At 56.6% G+C, this 20,895-nt stretch overlaps 1 protein-coding gene across 1 annotated transcript; it reads right to left on the reverse strand.

Moving 5' to 3' along the window:
* Window positions 1–668: 668 nt before the first annotated feature.
* Window positions 669–20,052, reverse strand: STRIP1 (striatin interacting protein 1). Its single transcript, XM_066352624.1, has 21 exons — window positions 19,862–20,052; window positions 17,388–17,457; window positions 16,200–16,274; window positions 15,670–15,804; window positions 15,458–15,578; window positions 15,137–15,205; window positions 14,126–14,232; window positions 13,900–14,027; window positions 12,793–12,975; window positions 12,262–12,479; window positions 11,242–11,307; window positions 11,054–11,117; window positions 9,533–9,604; window positions 8,001–8,075; window positions 7,689–7,786; window positions 6,417–6,543; window positions 5,736–5,836; window positions 4,927–4,993; window positions 4,294–4,398; window positions 3,509–3,713; window positions 669–1,567 (listed from the first exon to the last, which is right to left on the reverse strand). The coding sequence occupies exons 1-21, from the start codon at window positions 20,039–20,041 to the stop codon at window positions 1,320–1,322; spliced, it is 2,514 nt and encodes an 837-aa protein (XP_066208721.1). The 5' UTR covers window positions 20,042–20,052; the 3' UTR covers window positions 669–1,319.
* Window positions 20,053–20,895: the final 843 nt, after the last annotated feature.

Genomic DNA, 20,895 nt, shown 5'->3' on the forward strand with positions numbered 1-20,895 from the left:
CTCCTCTCTCTCTCTGTCAAATGAATAAATAAAAAATTTAAAAAAAATGTAATTCCGTGAGAGCCATACAACAACCCGTGTACGTTACGCATTATCCAATAAAAATTTGGTGTTGTCCCGGAGGACAGCTGTGATGGGCTCCAGCCACCCGCAACCATGAACATGAGCGGTAGGAAATGAATGGATTGTAATACATGATAATGTTTTATATTTTTAATGTTATTATTTTTTTATTAAAGATTTGTCTGCGAGCCAGATGCAGCCATCAAAAGAGCCACATCTGGCTCGTGAGCCATAGGTTCCTGACCCCAGCCTTACTCTGCTGCCCTAGGCCCAGGGCACCCAGCCCCTCCTCCCTGGCTGAGGCCAGCTCAGGAGCGTGATCCAGAGGAACCCGGGGCTTCTGCCGCAATGACATCAAACCCAGGGGTGAAGGACATGGGTGGTGCTTCGGCAACCCAGGGCCCTGGAGCTGGGCTGCAGCAACTCCTGCCGGATGTGGAGAGAGAACACTTTGAAGTGCCCCCCCGCCCCCACCCCAGATGGGAAAGGCAGGCAGCTTGGCAGAAGACAAGTGGGTGACCTATCAATTCTGGCAAGAAAAGCCACTTTCTAGCCCTGGAGGCGATATTCAGGGGCCATATTTTCTGCAGACAAGACCGCTGGGATTGTTTTTGCTTCCTTTTAATGTAAACAGAATACACAAACACATTAAAAACCCCAACATGACACAAGAGAATACACACAGACTTATATATAGATATTTACAGGCCCTTGCAAACCGAGAGGAAAATGGCGCCTCTGGTGAAGGGCAGCTCCTCCCCAGCCCTGTCCAAACCCAAGTGCCGCTGGCGCTGCCGGGGCCTCTGCAGTCGCTTCTGGAGGAAACTCAGCAGGAGGCTGGAATGACATCAGAAACCCCCAAAGCAGAACCAGGATTCTGCGTTCTGGCCCTGGCCCCAATCCTAAACCCTCCTCCTTGGCAAGCTGACCTGCCAATGACTTGCATGTCTCAAGAAGAGTCAGTGTGAGCCCCGAAATTCAGATGCGGGGGGTTCCCAGCCCGCCCCAGCTTCTCCGAGCTTGGGGCTGAATGAGAAATGAGCTGCAACCAACCATGTCCCAGGGAGCAGGGCGGGGAGGAGTGGAGCGAGAGGATCCCAAGCAGAGATGGCTGCTCCCAGGCAGGACGCTGGGGATCAACCAGAGGCCAAACCCAGGCGGTGGGAGGGCACAGCGGGGCTGTGCTGCCACCTGGAGGGGGATGCGTGCACTGCAGCGCCGCGACATCACCCTCTGTCAGTCCCCTGCCCCGGGCCTCACTGCAGCAGCTCTTCCCAGGAAATGGGCTTGGAGAAGACCTCCCTTTCCAGCCACAGGTCGTAGTTCATCTGGAAGTCCTCAGGGAGGTCCACCCGCTGGCCCAGGACGCTCTGCAGGCAGTTGTCCACAGGCAGGAAATCAGGGTTGCTGTGGGCCCGGTCATAGCGCCGGGCATTGAAGCGTTCGATGTTGGCACGGAGGGCACACTCCTCTGCCTGGAAGTCCCAGGGCCGGGCATCCAGATCTGAAACAAAGCAGGAAGCCATGGTCAGGAGCCAGGCGCTGTGCCGGCTCCCCCTGCGTACATGCAGGTAAGGGCCAGGCCACCCCAGCTTAAAGTGCTGACTGCTGACCTCCAAGCCCCATCCTGGGAACACAGACAGGACTCCTCTCCTGGGTATGAAGGGGAGTCAGGTGAAGGGAGAAAAGCCAGATCTACAGAGGAGGACATGTGGCAGGCTGTGCGAACCAGCGCGGCGCCCAGACACAGCACTTCTCTGAGAGCCACCTTCTCCCTGGGATCGGGGGGACGCAGCTCCCCATGAGTACATCCTCTCGGTTCCCTGCCTGGGTACACGGTCATGGGTGCTGGGAACATGGCCCCTGCCCGGGTACATGGTGACAGGTGTGGGAACATGGCCCCTGCCCGGGTACACGGTCACGGTGTGGGAACATGGCCCCTGCCCGGGTACATGGTGATGGGTGCTGGGAACATGGCCTCTGCCCGGGTACATGGTGACGGGTGTGGGAACGCGGCCTCTGCCCGGGTACATGGTGACGGGTGTGGGAACACAGCCCCTGCCCGGGTACATGGTCATGGGTGCCGGGAACATGGCCCCTGCCCGGGTACACGGTGATGGGTGTGGGAACGCGGCCCCTGCCCGGGTACATGGTGACGGGTGCCGGGAACGCGGCCCCTGCCCGGGTACATGGTGATGGGTGTGGGAACGCGGCCCCTGCCCGGGTACACGGTCATGGGTGCCGGGAACATAGCTCCTGCCCCGGTACACGGTCATGGGTGCCGGGAACATGATCCCTGCTCCGGTACACAGTCATGGGTGCCGGGAACACGATCCCTGCCCGGGTACATGGTGATGGGTGCCGGGAACACGGCCCCTGCCCGGGTACATGGTCATGGGTGCCGGGAACATGGCCCCTGTCTGGGTACATGGTGATGGGTGTGGGAACATGGCCCCTGCCCGGGTACATGGTCATGGGTGCCGGGAACATGGCCCCTGCCCGGGTACATGGTGATGGGTGTGGGAACATGGCCCCTGCCCGGGTACACGGTCATGGGTGCCGGGAACATGGCCCCTGCCCGGGTACATGGTGATGGGTGCCGGGAACATGGTCCCTGCCCGGGTACATGGTGATGGGTGCCGGGAACATGGTCCCTGCCCGGGTACATGGTGATGGGTGCCGGGAACATGGCCCCTGCCCGGGTACATGGTGATGGGTGTGGGAACATGGCCCCTGGCTGTGGCGTGCGGGGCAGCAGCTGGAACACTGCGGCAGCGTGGTCAGAGGGCACGGGAAGAACCCGCTCCACCCGGAGGCTGAGCTGGCGCCCAGGGGGAAGAGACACAGGCAGACACGGGACAGTTGGGAGCTTCGGGGGAGACACCCTGAGGAAGAAGGAACAGAAGTGGGGCAACAGGCTAATAACAGACAGGACTGAGTATGCCCAGAGTCCCAGGCTGACAAGCTGGATCGGATTACAGAGGGGGGAGGGGAGAGGGGAGGGGGAGGGGAGGGAAAAGGAGGGGGGTGACGGCTGGGCCTCAGAGGCCTGTGTTTAAGAGTCTGGCCCTAATTCTAAGGGCAAGCTAGGGCTCACGAAGGCCTTCACTGAGGGCGGTGCCAGCAGAGTGCACTCGGGAAAGCCTGCTGGGGCAGCGGTCCGGGCACTGATGGGGGGAAGACCCTCGAGGCAGGGAAGCCATCAGAGCTGAAGGAATTTGTGGCCCAAACCAAGGAAGTGGCAGGAGAGAAATGACAGGAGAGTCCTGTGACAATTTCTGGAAATGGAATGACTTCGAGGGCGGGACAGAGGCATGGCAGATGACCAGACACCAAGTCTGGGCAGCTTCTCAGTCCCACCTAGCGCTGCGGTCCCGACCCGAGAGGGCAGCCCAGGGCAGAGAGGGCGGTCCCCTCCCCCCCCCCCAGGCCCTGCTGGGCTCACCGTTGCCGTAGGCCCAGTCATCGTTCAGCCGATGCCGCACCTTCTGGTAGATGGCCGACATGGTCTTCATGTTGCTCTTCCGCCACTGCCGGCCCAGGTACTTGGTCTGCACCTTGAGCAGCTTCAGCACGTAGAGCTGCATCATGGCCTGCTTCACCTTCAGGGCCCGCTTCAGGATGGGCGCCGACTTGAACACCACCAGCATCTGGAAGGGGCGCAGGGCGGGGCGGCCCCAGTGGGAGGCGGGACCGGGGCCTGCATCGCCGCCCTGCTGCTCAGCCCTTCCGGGGTCACGGGCCGGGTGGTCAACCGTCCAGCGCCTCCCAGACCCAGGGTCTCCTGGGATGTGGGACTGCCACTGCTAAAACCACCCGAGTCCCAGGCAAACCAGGGTCACCGGCCACCTTAATTACAAGTCATTTGGAGTCTGAAGAAAGCTATGAATCCTTTCACTAATACTGCAACATGCACACAGCTACAATTTTAGAGGATTCACAGGCCTCCCCACCTGAGGCATCCAGACTCGGGCTGAGGGAGGCTCCCAGCACCCTGGTCACAGAGAAACCCTGCTAGGAGTGTGCGTAGTTTCAGAGCATGGCTGAGCCTCCGGTTCAACTCACTGAGGAACCAGGAATCGCCCTTAAAATGCCAGGACGTGGCTGCAGCTGAGGTAGGAGGGAAGGACGCAGCGCAAGCCCACCCCAGGGACCCGTGCTCCGGGGATGGTACGGGGCGCGGACCGCTCTGAGCTCCCAGCCGCATGCCTGCTGACCGCGCCGACTCACCATCGTCCTCGAATGCTTCCATTTGGTCAGCTTGTTCAAGATCCGAAGGAGATTGATGCAAGAGAAGAGGTTCCTCCAGCAAAACTGGTTATTGTCCCCCGCCTCCTGCAGGGAGAACCCAGGAACAAGCATGACCCCACAGCAGCAGGGGGCTCGGCAGCTTGTGGGCCTCACTCGTGTGATCTCAGAACTGCGGTCTCTTTGCGCCTGTACCAAAAACCCAGTCCTTCCCTCAGCCCGGGGGAAACTCCCTCCCAGAAGCTGGCAGGCGGTGGGGGCTCCCTGGAATTTTCCTGCAGGAGACACAGAACATGACAGGGTCTCAGACAGCACAACCTGGAGCACCAGGCTCCCTCAGAGTGGTGGCCCCAGAGTTCCAGCGTGGGGAGAGGGAAGAAACACAACCCAATGAGCTCTGGGCCATCAGCCCCCGGAGACCAGGCTCCCGACAAACCAACCCCTATATCCCGCCCTGCAGGCTCAGCCTGCCCCAACCCCAGGATGCAATTACAGAAAGTGCTTCGGAGGCCGGGCACTCTACAGTGACCTCGTCTGGGAAGACACCTCTATCCCGGTGTGGGGGATGTGGGCTTTCCCCCACCGGGACAGCAGGAAAAGAGCCCCGCCACGCACCAGACTCTCGGCGGTCAGCTCCGGCAGCTCGTGCACCACGCAGTGGGGGTAATCCAGGACAGAGATGCTGCAGAGGGCGACAGCAGGCAGGTGCCATGTGAGCCAGGCTGGGGCAGGTGCAGCAGCCATGGCTGGGCGGGGTCCTGGCCCTCCGCCCTCGTTTCCTGGAGTGGACGCAGGACTCTAGCTGTACCACCCTGGTTTCCCCAGCTCTGAGATGAGGAGACACCTGCTCCAACAGAACTTACTAAGGTCCCTTTGGGCAGGGACAAGCTTGTAATCTAAGGATAGAGACACCTGCTTTCCCCACAGCAGTGACTCTGGGGCCGGGGAGAATTGTCACATGATGAATTTGTGCCAGGCCCCAACTGGGGACAGCGTCTGGCTGACGGCTCGCCCTGTGATGCACCACTGATGAGCAGGCACCGCCGGGAACAGCGGGTACCAGGCGAGGGGTGGCGGGTAAGAGTCCGCAGGCAGGGCGGGCCGGTGCACATGGCTGGGCTCCTGAGAGAGCAGGTAGCCTGGCTGGTTGCCTCCGAAAATGAAACGGGCCCAGAAGGACATGAGGGCAGCCCTGGAGCCCAGGATGAGCGTCCTCTCACCAGGCACACACTGAGCCGCTAGCCTGGGTAGACAGGGCTCTGACACCCGGCTTTCTCCACAGGCAGGGCCCAATCTCATTCATCGTTGCGTCCTGAGCCTGGCAGAGCGCTGGCTTGGAGGGCTGAGAGGGCACAGAGGGACCAGCCAGTGGGAGCCCTGTCATCTGGGCACACCCACCCCTCCCGATCCCTGGTCCTTATCACCTGTTCTTGGCAGTGATGTAGGACATGATGTTTTGATTGAAGAACTTTAGGATCAAAGGGATGCAGTTGGCAAACACCAGGTGCTGGGCCATGTATTCAAACTGAAAGCAGGAGAGAACAGGCACGCCCGCTGGGACCCCAGTCTCTCCTCCAGTGACGAAGAGCTTCGGCCGGGAGACCGAGCGACAACATCCACGTGCAGCTCAAGGGCGTTTGCAGGCCAAGGCCTCCACCCTTTGGGGTCGGAGCAGCAGCAATGACCAAGGCCCAGGCCGGAGGAAAGGGAGGAAAGGGAAGAAGGGAGGGAGGAAGGGAGGGAGAGAGGGAGGAAGGGAGGAAGGCAGGGAGAGAGGGAGGAAGGGAGGGAGGGAGGAAGGGAGGGAGAGAGGGAGGAAGGGAGGGAGGGAGGAAGGGAGGGAGGGAGGAAGGGAGGGAGGGAGGAAGGGAGGGAGAGAGGGAGGAAGGGAGGAAGGGAGGGAGGAAGGGAGGGAGGGAGGAAGGGAGGGAGGGAGGAAGGCAGGGAGAGAAGGAGGAAGGGAGGGAGGGAGGAAGGGAGGGAGAGAGGAAGGAAGGGAGGAAGGGAGGGAGGAAGGGAGGAAGGGAGGGAGGAAGGGAGGGAGGAAGGGAGGGAGGGAGGAAGGGAGGGAGGGAGGAAGGCAGGCAGGCAGGCCTGGCAGGTACCTGGTAGATGTGGTTCAGCTTAAAGTGCTTGAGCAGCAGCAGCAGGACAGCAGAAATGGCCTTCACGATGACCTCTTTGTGGCGGTTCACGTCCACCCCCAGCTTCATGCTCTGCAACACCGTGGTGCTGGGGACACAAGGGCCTGGTAAGCGCTGCGTGCAGCACCTTCAGGGCTCACAGCGGGAGGGCTCTTGAGCCCACCCGGGGACATCTCAGAGGTCAGGCTGCTTCCTCCCTCCTCCTTCCTGGGCTTAGCACAAATTATTTCTTCCTTGTGATGCCCCAAACACACTCTTAGCCTATTTCCCTGCTTTTCCTCCAATAATGGACTTCTTTTCAAGACCTGCCCGAAGCTTCTGTGCCCACGCACACCTGTGTCCTTCCCGCGCCCTGCAGAACAGCTCGGCTCCGAGCGCGCACGTTGGGGCGAGACGGGCTTTGGAGTCAGATGAACTTAGGAAGCACTGAGTTAAATCAGTTTCTTTTTTTTCTAATTTATATTTCAACTAAACTTTAAAATAATATTATTTTCAAGTGTACAACATAGTGATTAGACATTTAAAATAAGTTTCTTAATTCAGGCCTTCTAACTGTCAATCTTTACAAGGAGATACAACATTCGCCTCTGGAACCCCCTTCCCAAGGACCACCACGATGGCCGAGTGTCCGGACACCCCTCTGGTGTCAGCCGAGCCCTGCTCTCCGCACCTGGCCATCACGCCGGACACTAGGAGCCCAGGCACTGGGGACTTGGGCGGCATTAGCAGGAGCCCAGGTCGAGGCCAGGCCCTCTCAAAGTAGAACCCGATCCCGGTCTGCACTCACATCAAAGCGATGTCGTCGGTGCCCCCCGGGGAGGAGGGCCCTAAGGGCTCCCTGTCACCCGGAGACGCCCACACGCAGCCCGCAGGCAGGCTGACTGGTGGGCAGAAACTGTCCTGCAGCTGAACCCACAGGCCTGGCTGTCCCAGGACACAGCCGGAGGGTTCTGGGAAATGCCCTGCAGAGGAGGCCTCTCCCAGCTCAGTCAGGGGCCCGCAGCGGCACAGTCCACACTGGAATCCAGGCCACCTGCACTAAGCCTTCTCCCCAGTCAGGACAACTGAAACTTTAATCCCGTACTTATTTTTTCTTCTGAGCCAGAAATAACCCAACTTAACCTGCAGAGAAGTTGAGTCAAAGAAAGAAAGCAGCCCAGCGACCCATGCGAGCGAAAGGAAAACACTTCCTGCTCTGAGCTCGACCCACTCCGGTCCCGGCTCGAGACTCACGGCATCTCCTCAGGCAGCACGTCGGCGAGGATATTGATGGAGTCCGTTTTCGCTTTGGAGGTGGGCGCCGCAGCCAGCAGGATCTTCAGCAGTGCGATCTGGGGGAGACCGTGGGGACAGCCGGCGTGAGCACGCCCCGGAGCAGAGCTAAGCCCCGACAGGAGCCCTCTGGAGGGGCTCAGGTGGCAGGGGCGGGGTGGAGGGGCCCTGGCAGGGCATGCTCCCCAGGCCAGTGCAGTGAGGACAGAGACCCCCGTGTACCCACTGACAGCCACTGGCCACGGCCGGAGCCCTCCTGAGAGGGGCGCTCACCATGTACTGAGGCAGGCTGGGGAGCAGGCCTTGGTAGAGGGTTTCCGCAGGGACTTGCTCGACTTCCTCTTCCCCCTTTTAACACAATGGTAACAATTACAGACCCCATCCCGACCACCTGACCACCGTCTCCTGAGCCAGCCTACTCTAGGCTGAAGGAGAATCTGTAAACATCGATATAAATCAGGGGTAGTCAGCCTGACTTGTGGTGGCGCAGTGGATAAAGCGTCAACCTGGAAACACTGAGGTTGCCGGTTCAAAACCCTGGCTTGGCCCTGGCCGGTTGGCTCAGCGGTAGAGCGTCGGCCTAGCGTGCGGAGGACCCGGGTTCGATTCCCGGCCAGGGCACATAGGAGAAGCGCCCATTTGCTTCTCCACCCCTCCGCCGCGCTTTCCTCTCTGTCTCTCTCTTCCCCTCCCGCAGCCAAGGCTCCATTGGAGCAAAGATGGCCCGGGCGCTGGGCATGGCTCTGTGGCCTCTGCCTCAGGCGCTAGAGTGGCTCTGGTCGCAATATGGCGACGCCCAGGATGGGCAGAGCATCGCCCCCTGGGGGGCAGAGCACCGCCCCTGGTGGGCGTGCCGGGTGGATCCCGGTCGGGCGCATGCGGGAGTCTGTCTGACTGTCTCTCCCTGTTTCCAGCTTCAGAAAAATGAAAAAGAAAAAAAAAAAAAAAAAAAAAAAAACCCTGGCTTGCCTGGCACATATGGGAGTTGATGCTTCCTGCTCCTCCCCCTTCTCTCTTTCTCTCTCTCTCTCTCTCTCTCTCTGTATCTCCCCCCCTCCTCTCTAAAATGAATTAAAAAAAAAATCAGGGGTAGTCAACCTTTTTATGCCTACCGCCCACTTCTGTATCTCTGTTAGTAGTAACATTTTCTAACTGCCCACCAGTTCCACAGTAATGGTGATTTATAAAGTAGGGAAGTAACTTTACTTTATAAAATTTATAAAGCAGAGTTACAGCAAAGTTAAAGCATATAATAATAATTACTTACCAAGTACTTTATGTTGGATTTTCACTAAGTTTGGCAGAATAAATCTTTATAAAACAACTTACTATAGTTAAATCTTTTCATTTATACTTTGGTTGCTCCGCTACCGCCCACCACAAAAGCTGGAGCGCCCCCTAGTGGGCGGTAGGGACCAGGTTGACTACCACTGATATAAATGACGATGCTGATAATGAAGCAGACCCTGAATAATACAACATAGCAAGTACGTTACTTGTATTAACTCGATTAAGCCTCACTACAACTCTAGGAAGAAGGTACTATTATTATTCTTATTTTACAGGTGAGGAAACTAAAGCAGGATCCAGTCTCCTGCTAAGCAGTCACCCACTAAGTGGTGGACCGGGACTCAGGCAGGTAACTGGCTCAGTCTCTTAACCCCTGCACTAGACATAGTGCCCCCTGCAGTGGGAGTGGGACTGGCATTTGAGGGCAGGGACTGAGGCAGCTTCAGGGTCTAGGCCCAGCGGCGTGCCTGGGAAGAGCTGGGAATCCTGCTGGCTGAGGGGGGCTCCCAACTCACCCCCGAGAGAGGAGAGCGAAGGTACTCCTCCTCCATCTGCGCCTGGACCTCCGCGATGGACGTGTACTTGTGCTGGGGAGAAGGGAAGAGGACGCTGGGGGAGCTCTCACGCTCCGGCTGGACGCCCCGCCCCCCGCAGCAACCCGTGCACCTTTCTTCAAACACAGTCTTCTCAAAGAGGACTACGTCTCCACGAAGATCCCTAACTAGCATCCCAAACCCAAAGCAGTTCTAAGTGAGCGTTTGTCTCTTAAGATCAGTGTAAAAAGGACCCAAAAGATTAGGAAAAGGCAAATTAAAAGAGAGGAAGGGACTTTCAGATAGCTACAGTGACAGAAAAACTGTTAAAAGCAGAATCAAGTACTCAAGTATTCAGAATCAAGTACACAAAGCCTTGTTCATGGGCCCCACTTAGTATTAAAGACTTTTAAACTATGCTTCAAAACTTAAACACTTATACTCCAGACACGTTGTTAGGGGAGACACCACTTCCCTACTATTGACGTTCCCTCCCACGTGGAGGGACATACACCTGCAAAGCAAGCCTGGTCCCTCCTGTCCCCACCCCTCGTGACTGGGGAGTGCAGGAGGGACAGGACCTTTTTAGCCCAGCCTCTTTCTCTTTGCTCTTTAACAAAAAGCAACGCTTGTGCTCTTCTGCTCCTGGACCAGGCTTAGCGGGGTCCCAGCCCTGCCTGGGTTTGGGTGGGTGAGCCCGCCACCTCTGGACGTCAGGGATTGGAACACCCATTGCTGCTGGGTCCCCTGCCTCAGTCTCCTGTCGCTGAACCAGCGGTAGAGCTGGCCTTTCGATCCACAGCTGCCTGTCCTCTACCTCAGTCACCAACTGAAGCAAGGAAAAGGGGGGCCTATTTAATAGGTCCCTTAAAACTCCTACAACTGGCCCTGGCTGGTTGGCTCAGTGGTAGAGCGTTGGCCCGGCGTGTGGAAGTCCTGGGTTCGATTCCCGGCCAGGGCACACAGGAGAAGCATCCATCTGCTTCTCCACCCTTCCCCCTTTCCTTCCTCTCTCTCTCTCTCTTCCCCTTCTGCAGCCAAGGTTCCATTGGAGCAAAGTTGGCCCAGGTGCTGAGGATGGCCCTATGGCCTCAGCCTCAGGCACTAGAATGGCTCTGATTACAGCAGAGCATCGCCCCCTGGTGGGCATGCCGGGTGGATCCTGGTTGGGCGCATGAGGGAGTCTGTCTGTCTGCCTCTCCCCAGCTTCACACTTCGGAAAATAAAAAAAATTAAAAAACCCAACAAAGTAAAAAAATAAGAAATTCCTACAACTGTCAGATAATATAATCGTTAACGAGACCAGTGAGTGCCCACCTAAAGTTCAGCTGAAGAGTGAGAACTTATGAAGAGCGGCTGGAAGACACGGCCCCAGTCTGCCCATCCCCCCCGCCCAGGTTCCTGTGAGCAGACAACAGTCCACAACGGCTTCTCCCAAAGGGCTGGTCTCACTTTACTCACCTGGGACCAAACTAGGCCAAAAGCGCACCCAAAGCCACCTACCTGCTTCAGAGTCTTGATGCTTTCGTGGATTGGCCTGGGCAGCCCCACCACCGTGTTTGTGTCGCTGGAGAATAAAGAAAGCCCTGTGTTAAGCCTAGACATCAATCCACCTGGGTCCCTAAACACCAAAGGCCAGGAGAGTGAATTTCTCGTTACCTTTCTTCAAAAGGCGCTCAGATCACACTCACCTGCCGAGAGTGTAACCGATGAATTTGCTGCGGCTGGACTCGAGGAACATCTCGATGTCTTTCTCTCTGCCACAGAAAGAGCAAGGATTTTACTAAAGGGCAGTTCAAGGTGCCACGGTTAATGAGAAAAGAGAACATCCAGAAATCATAAAGCCAGAAGAAAGAGTCTCCCACAACTGTTTTTCTTTAAGGAAATAAAAAAATAACCGAAACCTTCAGATTATTTTAATGTCCTTCATAATGTGAACCAGCAACCTGAGAATATATTATGTACAACTAGTTTACTTGTAAAATTAAAGCGATGTATTGAATTAAATGCACACTTTATTCAGATATAACAACTCTGTCAATAGAACTGCTCAAGTATTTAAAATTTTTATAACAAGAGCTGTAAGCTACTGATTTTTCGCACGTCCAATTGTCCTGCCTCATGTGATCAGTGTGTCCTGCATTTCTGGTGGCCTGCGGGTGTTCCCACATGGATCACCAGCAGTGGGGCTTTACCTGGGTCACAAAAATGACTTCCATGTCCTTTCACATGTTCATCTATTTCTTACATTGGTGCCATTTCAAACAGACACCATTACTATATAGCCAGATACCTTCCCATCCACTGATTCATGCACAGACATCTTAAATATCTTCATTATGGTTCTAAGAACTCTTCCTTAATCTAGATTTTTCTGTTAACTATATACAACCCCAGGGTGCGTGAAGATGGGTTCGCTTAAATGTCTGTTTTCACTTTTCCCATCCCCCTTCACTAGCTGTCATGTCCAACCCAGAGCCAGCTCCTGTTACTGCCTCCAGAGCCACACAAAGGCCTCTTTGTACAAGGCCAGTGGGGCCAGGGCCCAAGACCCCCGGCCAGTGCAGGGTGCCTTGAGAGAGCCGCATCCCAGAGCCAAGGGCACCTGTCCCTGCAGAGGATCTATGTGGTGACTGAGGCCAGGTGCCAGGCCTGTGGCTGTGAGCGTGCTGGCTCCAGGAACCACGAGCGACCAGAGGTCTGAGACTCACCTGACCTTGGGCGCCCACGGGAGCCCCTTCGGGCAGGTGAGCCTGTCGCTCTGGGGGTGCTGCAGGGGCGGAGGCATCACCTCGTCCCGCTCCAGGGGGAACGTCTCCCCCTCCAGACTGCTGTCGTCATCGTTGTCCTCTTCCTCCTCCCGGGAGTCGTCGGCCTTGTAGGGGTCCCGCTCGTTGAAGGCATCCAGGTTGTCCTGTTTTATCAGGGCCTGAAAATGGACGCGGAGCTGACGAGAGCAACTGAGGAACGGGGGAAGGGCCAGGAAGCTGGGGGCCGGGACGCAGGAAGGGGGCGGTGGGAACAAGACAGGAGTCACGGTGGGGCCCAAGTCCCTCACAAGTGCCACGTCGAGTGCCCTCCACAGACTAGGACCCTGCAATGGGGACACAGTGTCCCGGCCTGGAGGCCTCCATTCTGACTCGTGGCTCGGAGGGAATGCCCAACCACGCTCGTCCAGGGACCACGCCGCTGCGTGAGCAGCTTGAAAACCCTGGTCGCGCAGGGACCTCGGTCGCCCTCACCTTGTGCTCCCGCCGGCCCCGCTTCTGCTGCTGCTCGATCAGGTCGGAGGCGGACGCGGGCGGGGACGCGGCCCGCATGTTGCGGACCACCTGGATGCTGTCCTCAGGCAGCGGGGGCAGGCCCAGGAGGGCGCGCTTCTCGGCCTTCATGCTCTGCAGCTCCTCGAAGCCGCCCAGCGTGCACTGCGACCAGGGAGCGGGCCGCGTCACCAGGCCACAGGCCGCACCGGGCCTGGGAGCACCCGCGACCCACATCCTCACAGGGGCCCGCACAGCCTCTGAACAAGGAACTACGCCCACCCCCATGCCCATGCGAGTTCAGGGACATCGGGAAGGGAGAGGAGGAACGGGGGCCAACTGAGCCTAGTGCACAGACACACTCAGTTCTACATGAGCGACTACACTCTTCCAGTAAACACAAAGGCAGACAGCAGAGCCTAACCCTTCCAGCTCCCAGAAAAGCCAGTAAGACACATACTGTTCAAAAGCTGTACATACCAGACTTTCAAAGTCAATTGGAAATATACTGACAGTTGAACAATGCAGGGGCTGGTGTACCAACACCCCATGCAATTTAAAATTCACGTATAACTTAATTTGATTGTCCACCTACGGGGACTTGAAACCGTGAATCGAAAATACAGGTGACTCCAGAACATGGGTTTCAACTACATGGGTCCACTCATACTTTAAAAACCCGCATATATAAAAAAAACAACAAAAAAACCCCCCCGCATATAAGTGGACCCACACAGTTTATACCCACGTTCAAGTTCAAGTCAACTGTATATTGTAGGACGTTCCGAAAACAAAAACAAAAAAGCATCATCTAAACACCCCCCTAGAAGCCAGTGATGTTCAGCAACTCCAGGCCCCTTGCTCCCAGTTTCTGAGCAATGCAGCTTTCCCCTCGGCTTCAGTGGGGCCCTGAGGAGCTGACAGGATGTGTGGCCAAGAGAAAACGCAGAGGCCCCTCTGCAAGGCCACCCTCACGGGGCCCTGGCTCCAGGGGCCGGCCACTCCGAAAGAAGGGCGGGGAAGCCCTGGGGCCGCAGTGCCCGCCCCCCCTCCTGCCTGGCCCCAGCTCCCTGTCAGAGAGGTGCTCACCAACACTGTCTTCCAAAGCAGCAGGAGAACCTTCTTCATGGGGAAGTGAGGGGCATGGCCACTGCAGAATTTGGTCACCATCCCAAACAGCATGATGGCGAACGGCTCGTTGTTGTACAGCGGGGACCCTGGAGGCCACACAAGGGCATCAGGACCACAGGCAGCAACAGGACCCTCCAGCCTCAGCAACCAGGAAGGGCCTCAAGACAGGGCCCCGGGGTCCTACCCAGCTCGGCCCTGAAGGTCTGTCGCATTGTCCTCCACTCGGCCTTGTCGCCCTCACACTCCTGGTGAACGGTCTCCACAATCAGGTACATGATGTTGAGCAGGACCCTGGGGACAAGATCACAGGGCAGGATGGAGTGCCCTACATGGCTGCCATGAGGAAGGCCTGGGCACTGAGCCAGCTGAAGGGGGCGGGCTGTAACGTGCAGGGAACTGAGAGGCCCAAGCTGCTGAGGCTGGGACCAGATCCACTGTTCCGTACCTCCAGGGTCTAGCAAACCGCCCGCTCAAAGCAGGCGCCGGACGCATGCTTACTGAACGAACTAACATGAACAGGAATGGCCAAAAGCACTTCCGGCCCTGAGCCTCCTCGAATGAAAACCACGGAGGTGGGAGGGAGCTGGTGGGGGGGGGGGGGTTGGAGCCGCCAGAGCAGAACAGGGCGGAAGCGAGAACAGGTGTGTTCACCACCGTGAGGACAGTGAGGAGTGAGCAGGGCGACGCCCGGAGACCCTACCTACAGTGGGGACCCCACCAACACCCAGTCTGAAAACTTCCCAAAGCACAGAGAGACAGTTCTAGTCCTCACAAATGGGAAGGTGCTCTTGCTCTTGAGCAGTTGCTATGACTTCCTGTGCCGCCGCAAAGCACCTGAACTGTGAGGACTAACCCTACGTGGGTGGGGCCAAGCTGTGAACGAGGAGGTGGGGCCTAAGGAGTCACATCGTGCTCTGTCCAGTACAAGATGCCACACTGAGTTCTCAGTAGCACGGTGGTTCTATTACAGGTGGCTTCCCTTGGGAATTCCTCGGGGAGACTCAACCCAGAGCCCTTGCTACTGAGAGCCCTCGGCAGGGCGGACTGAGCCCCACTGAGCCCGTGGCCCCTGCAGGTTGGGGTGTGAGAAGGAACGCACACACAGCAAGGAAAGCAAGGACGCCCCGATGCCGATGCCCGTGCTGAGCTCCCTCCGGCAGAGGCCCGCTCAGGGAGCCCCAGCCGGCGGCCTCACCTGAGGTCTGTGCTGTCGGCCAGGGAGATGGCCGGCTTCCTCACCGCACTGCTGCAGGCGGCGCTGTTACTGCGGGAGAGACTGGGGTCAGCGCCTCCCTGAAGACGGGAGGGGGGCTCCCCTGACCCCTGCTGCCCAATCGGGGAGTAAAAGCCTGTAACAGTGCTCAGATGGCACACGGCACCATCTAAGGTCGCCATCAGGACCCAGGAAGAACTCAGCCGCCCCCCAAAAAGAACTCAACCCCGGAACCGGCCTCAAGACTAGTCGTTCCATTAGCTCTGCCCCACCCTGTCCCTGCCCGAGCGCCTCCGAACTCACTCTATCTCCATGTTGAGAAGCTCCACCAGGGCGTGGAACGTGCCCACCTCCAGGAGCAGGAAGACGTTGTAGCGCATCCAGGCCTGCACCTCCGCCTCCGAGCTGCACTCCCCGAAGGTGCCTGCGGACCCGGCAGGGCTCACTGAGGCCTCCGCGTCTGGCCGGTCCCCCGCGGAAGGACAGGCCCGGGACCCTGGGGGCCCACGCAGTACCTTGGGCGACGTAGAGAATTGCCCGAGCCACCCTGAGCCTCCTCTCCCGGGCAGTGACCTCCAGGCCGTCCAGGAGCCTCATGGCGTGCGTGCGGTGCTGGTTGGTGTCCAGCTCGGTCCACTTCTTGTCTGTCACTGCAGGCCAAGAGACCAGTTACACCTGCGCCTGGAAAAACCCTCAGACGACTGGGCGCCATGTTACCCCGCCCAACTCAGGACTCCACGGGGCCTGAAACCTCAGGAACATCAGCTGCTCTCTACGTGAGGGGAGAGGGCACACTGCTGCTCTGTGAATGTGAATTTCCAGGCTGAAACAAAGCTATTTTTGCTGCAATTTTAATCACATAAAGTTTCTTTTTTTCCCAATACTCAAATTCTGAAAAGTACACCACCCTAAATGTCACATCGGGTCTGGCACAGCCATGGCTCAGCAGGCTCCGGAGGCCACTCCAGGATGACCGAGGTCACTCAGATGACTCAGAGAAACCCTGCAGCTCTCGCGATAAGGGGTAGGGGTGGGGGGGTCTCACCGTGGATCCGGAAGTCCTCCTCGAAGCACTTGCGATTCATCAGGAACTCCGGTCCTTCCGTGTAGCTGTACAGCTCTGTCAAGAACTAGGTCTCGTCAGCTCCGTGTCCACATTCCAAGGCCAGGCGTTTGCTTCTGGGCCCAACTCTGTCCCTGAGTCACACAGTCACTCCTGGACTGTGTCTTGTAATTACCGAGGGGGTCTCAGTGTCCTGATAATCAGGATGGAGGGATGCCGGCTTCCCTTGCAGATGACAACCAGCATGCCAGCAAAGCACAAAGCCGGGCAGTGCCAGCCTGGTGCACAGCAGTCACACCATGCCATGCTAGAAGCTGTCCGCTGTCCCAACCACATGGCTCTCAAGAGGCTCTACCTCCTGAAGAGCCCTGTCCTGTGGAGGCTTAAGGGGCAGCCAGGCTAACCTCCCCTTACACACAGGCAACAGTGGCGGTCACAGATGTGCACAGGGAGAGGCACCCTTGCTGGCATTTCTCATTCACTGCTCTATGAGGGACCCCTGTTGGGGGACAGCATATGGCCAGGGAGCATCTCTGTGCACAATGGAACTGGGCTGCAGCCAAAGGAGCTGACCACACAAAGATGCTTGTAAGGAAGAAGCCAAAGTTATGAGATACACGAGGCTTCATTCCCATAATTAACATGTTTTATATATGTCATTAGTAAGACTAACTAAAGGGGGAAATGAACACCAAAATGGCATTCACTCTTAATTTTATAAAAGACCAGTAAGGAGGCCCTGGCCGGTTGGCTCAGTGGTAGAGCATCGGCCTGGCGTGCGGGAGTCCCAGGTTTGATTCCTGGCCAGGGCACACAGGAGAAGCGCCCATCTGCTTCTCCACTCCTCCTCCTCTCCTTCCTCTCTGTCTCTCTCTTCCCCTCCCGCAGCCGAGGCTCCACTGGAGCAAAGTTGGCCCAGGCACTGAGGATGGCTCTGTGGCCTCTGCCTCAGGCGCTAGAATGGCTCTGGTCGCAACAGAGCAATGCCCCAGATGGGCAGAGCATCGCCCCCTGGTGGGCATGCCGGGTGGATCCAGGTAGGGCACATGCAGGAGTCTGTCTGACTGCCTCCCCCGTTTTCAACTTCAGAAAAATACACACACACACACACACACAAAAAAGACCAGTAAGGAAAAAACACCTCCACCTAACACGAAGGTCTCCGCTTACCCGAGAGCTCTGCGGCCCACTTGTCTGTGTCAGCATACTCAAACTCCAGGTCCGGCGACTCGGAATAGCCCTGGTGAGAGCAGGAGTGATACAAAAGATCATGGGGTTTTCCAAAGGAGGAAGCACGTGTGCTCCCAGGGACACACTGTTGCGTTAAGGAAATCACTGCCAGTGTCTCCACTTTTCTGATGTTTTATCACAATATTTTGTCTCCTGGGATAGCTCGGGCCTCTTAGAGCACCTTGCACTTCTCCTTCAGAGCACTTACCATAACTTATAATTATACACTGGAATCTACACTTAAGTGTCTGCCTCTTCATGAGACTACAAGTGCCTTGAGATGGGGAACTTTGTGCCTTTTGCTCACTAATGGTTTCATAATGCCCAGCACACTACTTGGCATGAATGAGAAAGTGAATGAATGGTTTATTCTCAAATAGATACTTGTTGGATGAAAGAACACAAGCTTCTATGTATTCCATGCAGTGGAATACACGATTCCACAAGGTCCTAAGATTCCGGAAGCTTCACTTCTTCCTGGCCAGTGGGCTGTCAACAACAGCTCAGGAGAGAATGAATACTGACACCCTCAGTCTTCCTGCCCCTCTCTCAGATTTCACGGAGAACTGACAGAGAAGGCAGCAGCTGAACAGAATGGCTTCCCTCCCAGACGCAGAAGAAAATGTGACAAAGAGGATCTTTTTATTGCTGGGGACAGGTGATCACTGAGAAAACATCATCCTGGAAGCCTTATTCTGGGAAGAGAGAAGTGAAGAAACAGGCGAAGTCCTCAGGCTTAATTACAAGCTACTTGGGAGGACAAAGACCACCCACAAAATGATATAACATACCACAAACACTGAATGACACGAACAACTCTACTCCGTTCAGAGGCAGCAGAGTGCACACTTCCACAAGGCACTCAACTTCAATTTCTTCATCTATGAAATGGGGGTGACAAAAATCTACCTAGAAGGCTTTCAAGCACTAGTCAGAATTGAGGGAGCACATCAAACGTCAGCCTCCTTGTCCCCCAGCACTGTTAGGGCCCCAGCCTACTGATTTCAGCTATGACTCAAGAATGCACCAAGACAGCATCAGTCTGTCTAAGAAGACGACTTTAGACAGGCCCTTCAACTTAAATGTGCTCACTGACTGACCTTCTTTGTGTTGAGCCCAAATGCAAACTAAAGGGTAGAAAGAGATTTAAATGCATCAAAAAGTATTTATTTGACCATTCATGGCTACTTAAGAAAATGTAAGTCTTTTTAAACTGTAACTCCTCTCATGATGAATGCAGGGTCACCTCCACCACTTTCACAATTCTCTACACTTGAAAAATTATTAAGTAGTCATTAATTAGTCACCGTTGGTGTCCCATCACCCCACCATGCAAGGGCTCCTAAGAGGCCAGTTTCTTTGCTTTTTCAAATAAATTCATTTAAAGCCCAAGCACTGTTCGCTTTGGACTTGCCAAGTTTTGACATGTTTTACCAGAGGTTTGCACGTGCCAACAAAAAACAAAGCTTGACCTAAAGCATGTCTAAAGATAGTGTCATCACACTTTGATATAACCTAACAACAAGTGCTTGACCCATGAGCCTCAGAATTGTCTTGGGTGAAGGCGACATCTTGCTAAGTGCTTCCGTAACGCGCTGATTAAGAAGCCCTAGAACGCTGCGACATGAGTGTCTTCATTCATGAATTCCACAATGGGAGGCAGTGGGAGGAATTTCTTAACTCGGGTGAGGTGACTAGTCAGGTCCCGACTACGGTGTCTCTGGAAGGGGAGGAACAACCCACTAGCAGGACAGGAGGGAGTGCTGAGCCCTCACTCCTGTGTAAAACGTGTATTTCTGATCTTGACCGGTTCGGCAGCAGGTGCACCTGGCACACCAACCACCGGGCACTGTCGCACCGCGGCCTGAACCTGTCCTGGCTCAGCTCAGATGGCACGTTCCCCCTCCTGCTCTCGCCACCTCCGGGCGCTGTAGCACTTGGTGATCACTAGCTCCGTCCCGCGTCCAGTCCATTCCGCCCGCACACGCCGGCCGGCGCGCCGCGGCACCCGCAGAACCGGCGCGCGGACGACTAGGGTCGGGATCAGCCGCCAGGCCCCCGGGAGCGCACGCGGGCCGCCGACTCTTTACTCCCGAGCTGGGGCTGGGGGCGGCTCCCCAGCGGCTGGGGTCCGAGGGCGCGTCCACAGCGCGGGCGCCGGAGGAGCAAACGAGCAACCACCGGCTCCTGGAGCTTCTCCCGGGCGGCGGAACTCGGGGCGCGGACCCCGCCTTACGCCGCCGGCCCGGGGATACCAGCCTCACGTCCTGCTCCTTTCGCTGTGAAATGACAACTCCCCTGCCAGGCCCTGCCGAGCCCTCCTGGAAACTCAGCTCGGACCCCAAAGCTGCCCCGGGCCCGGGCCACCCGCCGCCGCCCGCCGGGTGCCAGCCTCGCCCCCCGAAGCTCCTGACCTCCGAGTCTTTGCGCTGGTTGCGGTTGAACTCTCGGGCTTTGCCCCCAGGCAGGAGACCCCCGCCGGCCCGCGGGGCCCCGGGTGGCGGCTGCGCGGTTGCCGGTGGTGGAGGTGGCGGCGGCTGAGGCTGTTTGTTGTTCATGATCAGCGGGCTAGGACCGCCGGCTGCCGGCTCCATCTTGGCTGTTCCACACCCCCAACTCAATTCCCGGACAGTAGCAGGAAGGAACTCTCGCGAGATTTTTTTCCGGGACGCTCCCTAGTCGCCATATTAAGTGTGGCGGCAAGTGCTGTAGCCATCTTGGCTGCCCAACGCTCGCGAGATTCCTTCTGCTTGAACGTTTCCTTTTTTTGCTCTTTAGCTTCCACTTCATTTCAGTCCCAATTTAGATATCCTTTGATCTGTGAGGTCTCCCTTAGCTCCTTTAGTCATTTTAGTTGTCCCCCAACTTCCTTTAACATGGCTTTGCATTTGTCACTTTTATAGTCGTGTTCAACGCTCAGGAGACAGTGAACACAATGGATACGTTCCCAGACTCCACGGAGTTGACGATCGCATGGGAGAGATATACTAAACAAACGAATAAATCAATAAAACAATTACAGTTGTGACAAACTTTCATTCACCATTCATTAAATAAACACTTAGAATGTCTCCTCTATGCTGGGTCAGTTGATCACAAAGTGCCTGGGGGAAAGACAAACACTGAGCACACGGACATATCCGAGAGAAGCGAAGGGAAGAAGCAAAAAGGCAGTGGTGATGGGGTGGGGGTGGGACGCATAGCTACATTAGGTAGGCTGCCCAGGGAAGGTAGGTCTGAGGGTGGGATCTTGAATGAGTTCTGAAAGAAGAGAGAGAGAGCCCTGCAAAGATCCACAGAGGTCAGAGGGACCAGCTCACTGGAGGGGCCCTGGGGTTAGTGTGGCAGGAACTGAATGAGTCAGGGAAGACTTGTAGGAGACGAAGGCCAGACAATGGTGGAGCCAGATAAATGCTATATGCTCTGAAGAGCATGGAAAGAAGTTTGA

Source organism: Saccopteryx leptura, chromosome 11 (genome assembly GCF_036850995.1).
Source record: "Saccopteryx leptura isolate mSacLep1 chromosome 11, mSacLep1_pri_phased_curated, whole genome shotgun sequence".
In the NCBI taxonomy this organism is placed as follows: domain Eukaryota; kingdom Metazoa; phylum Chordata; class Mammalia; order Chiroptera; family Emballonuridae; genus Saccopteryx; species Saccopteryx leptura.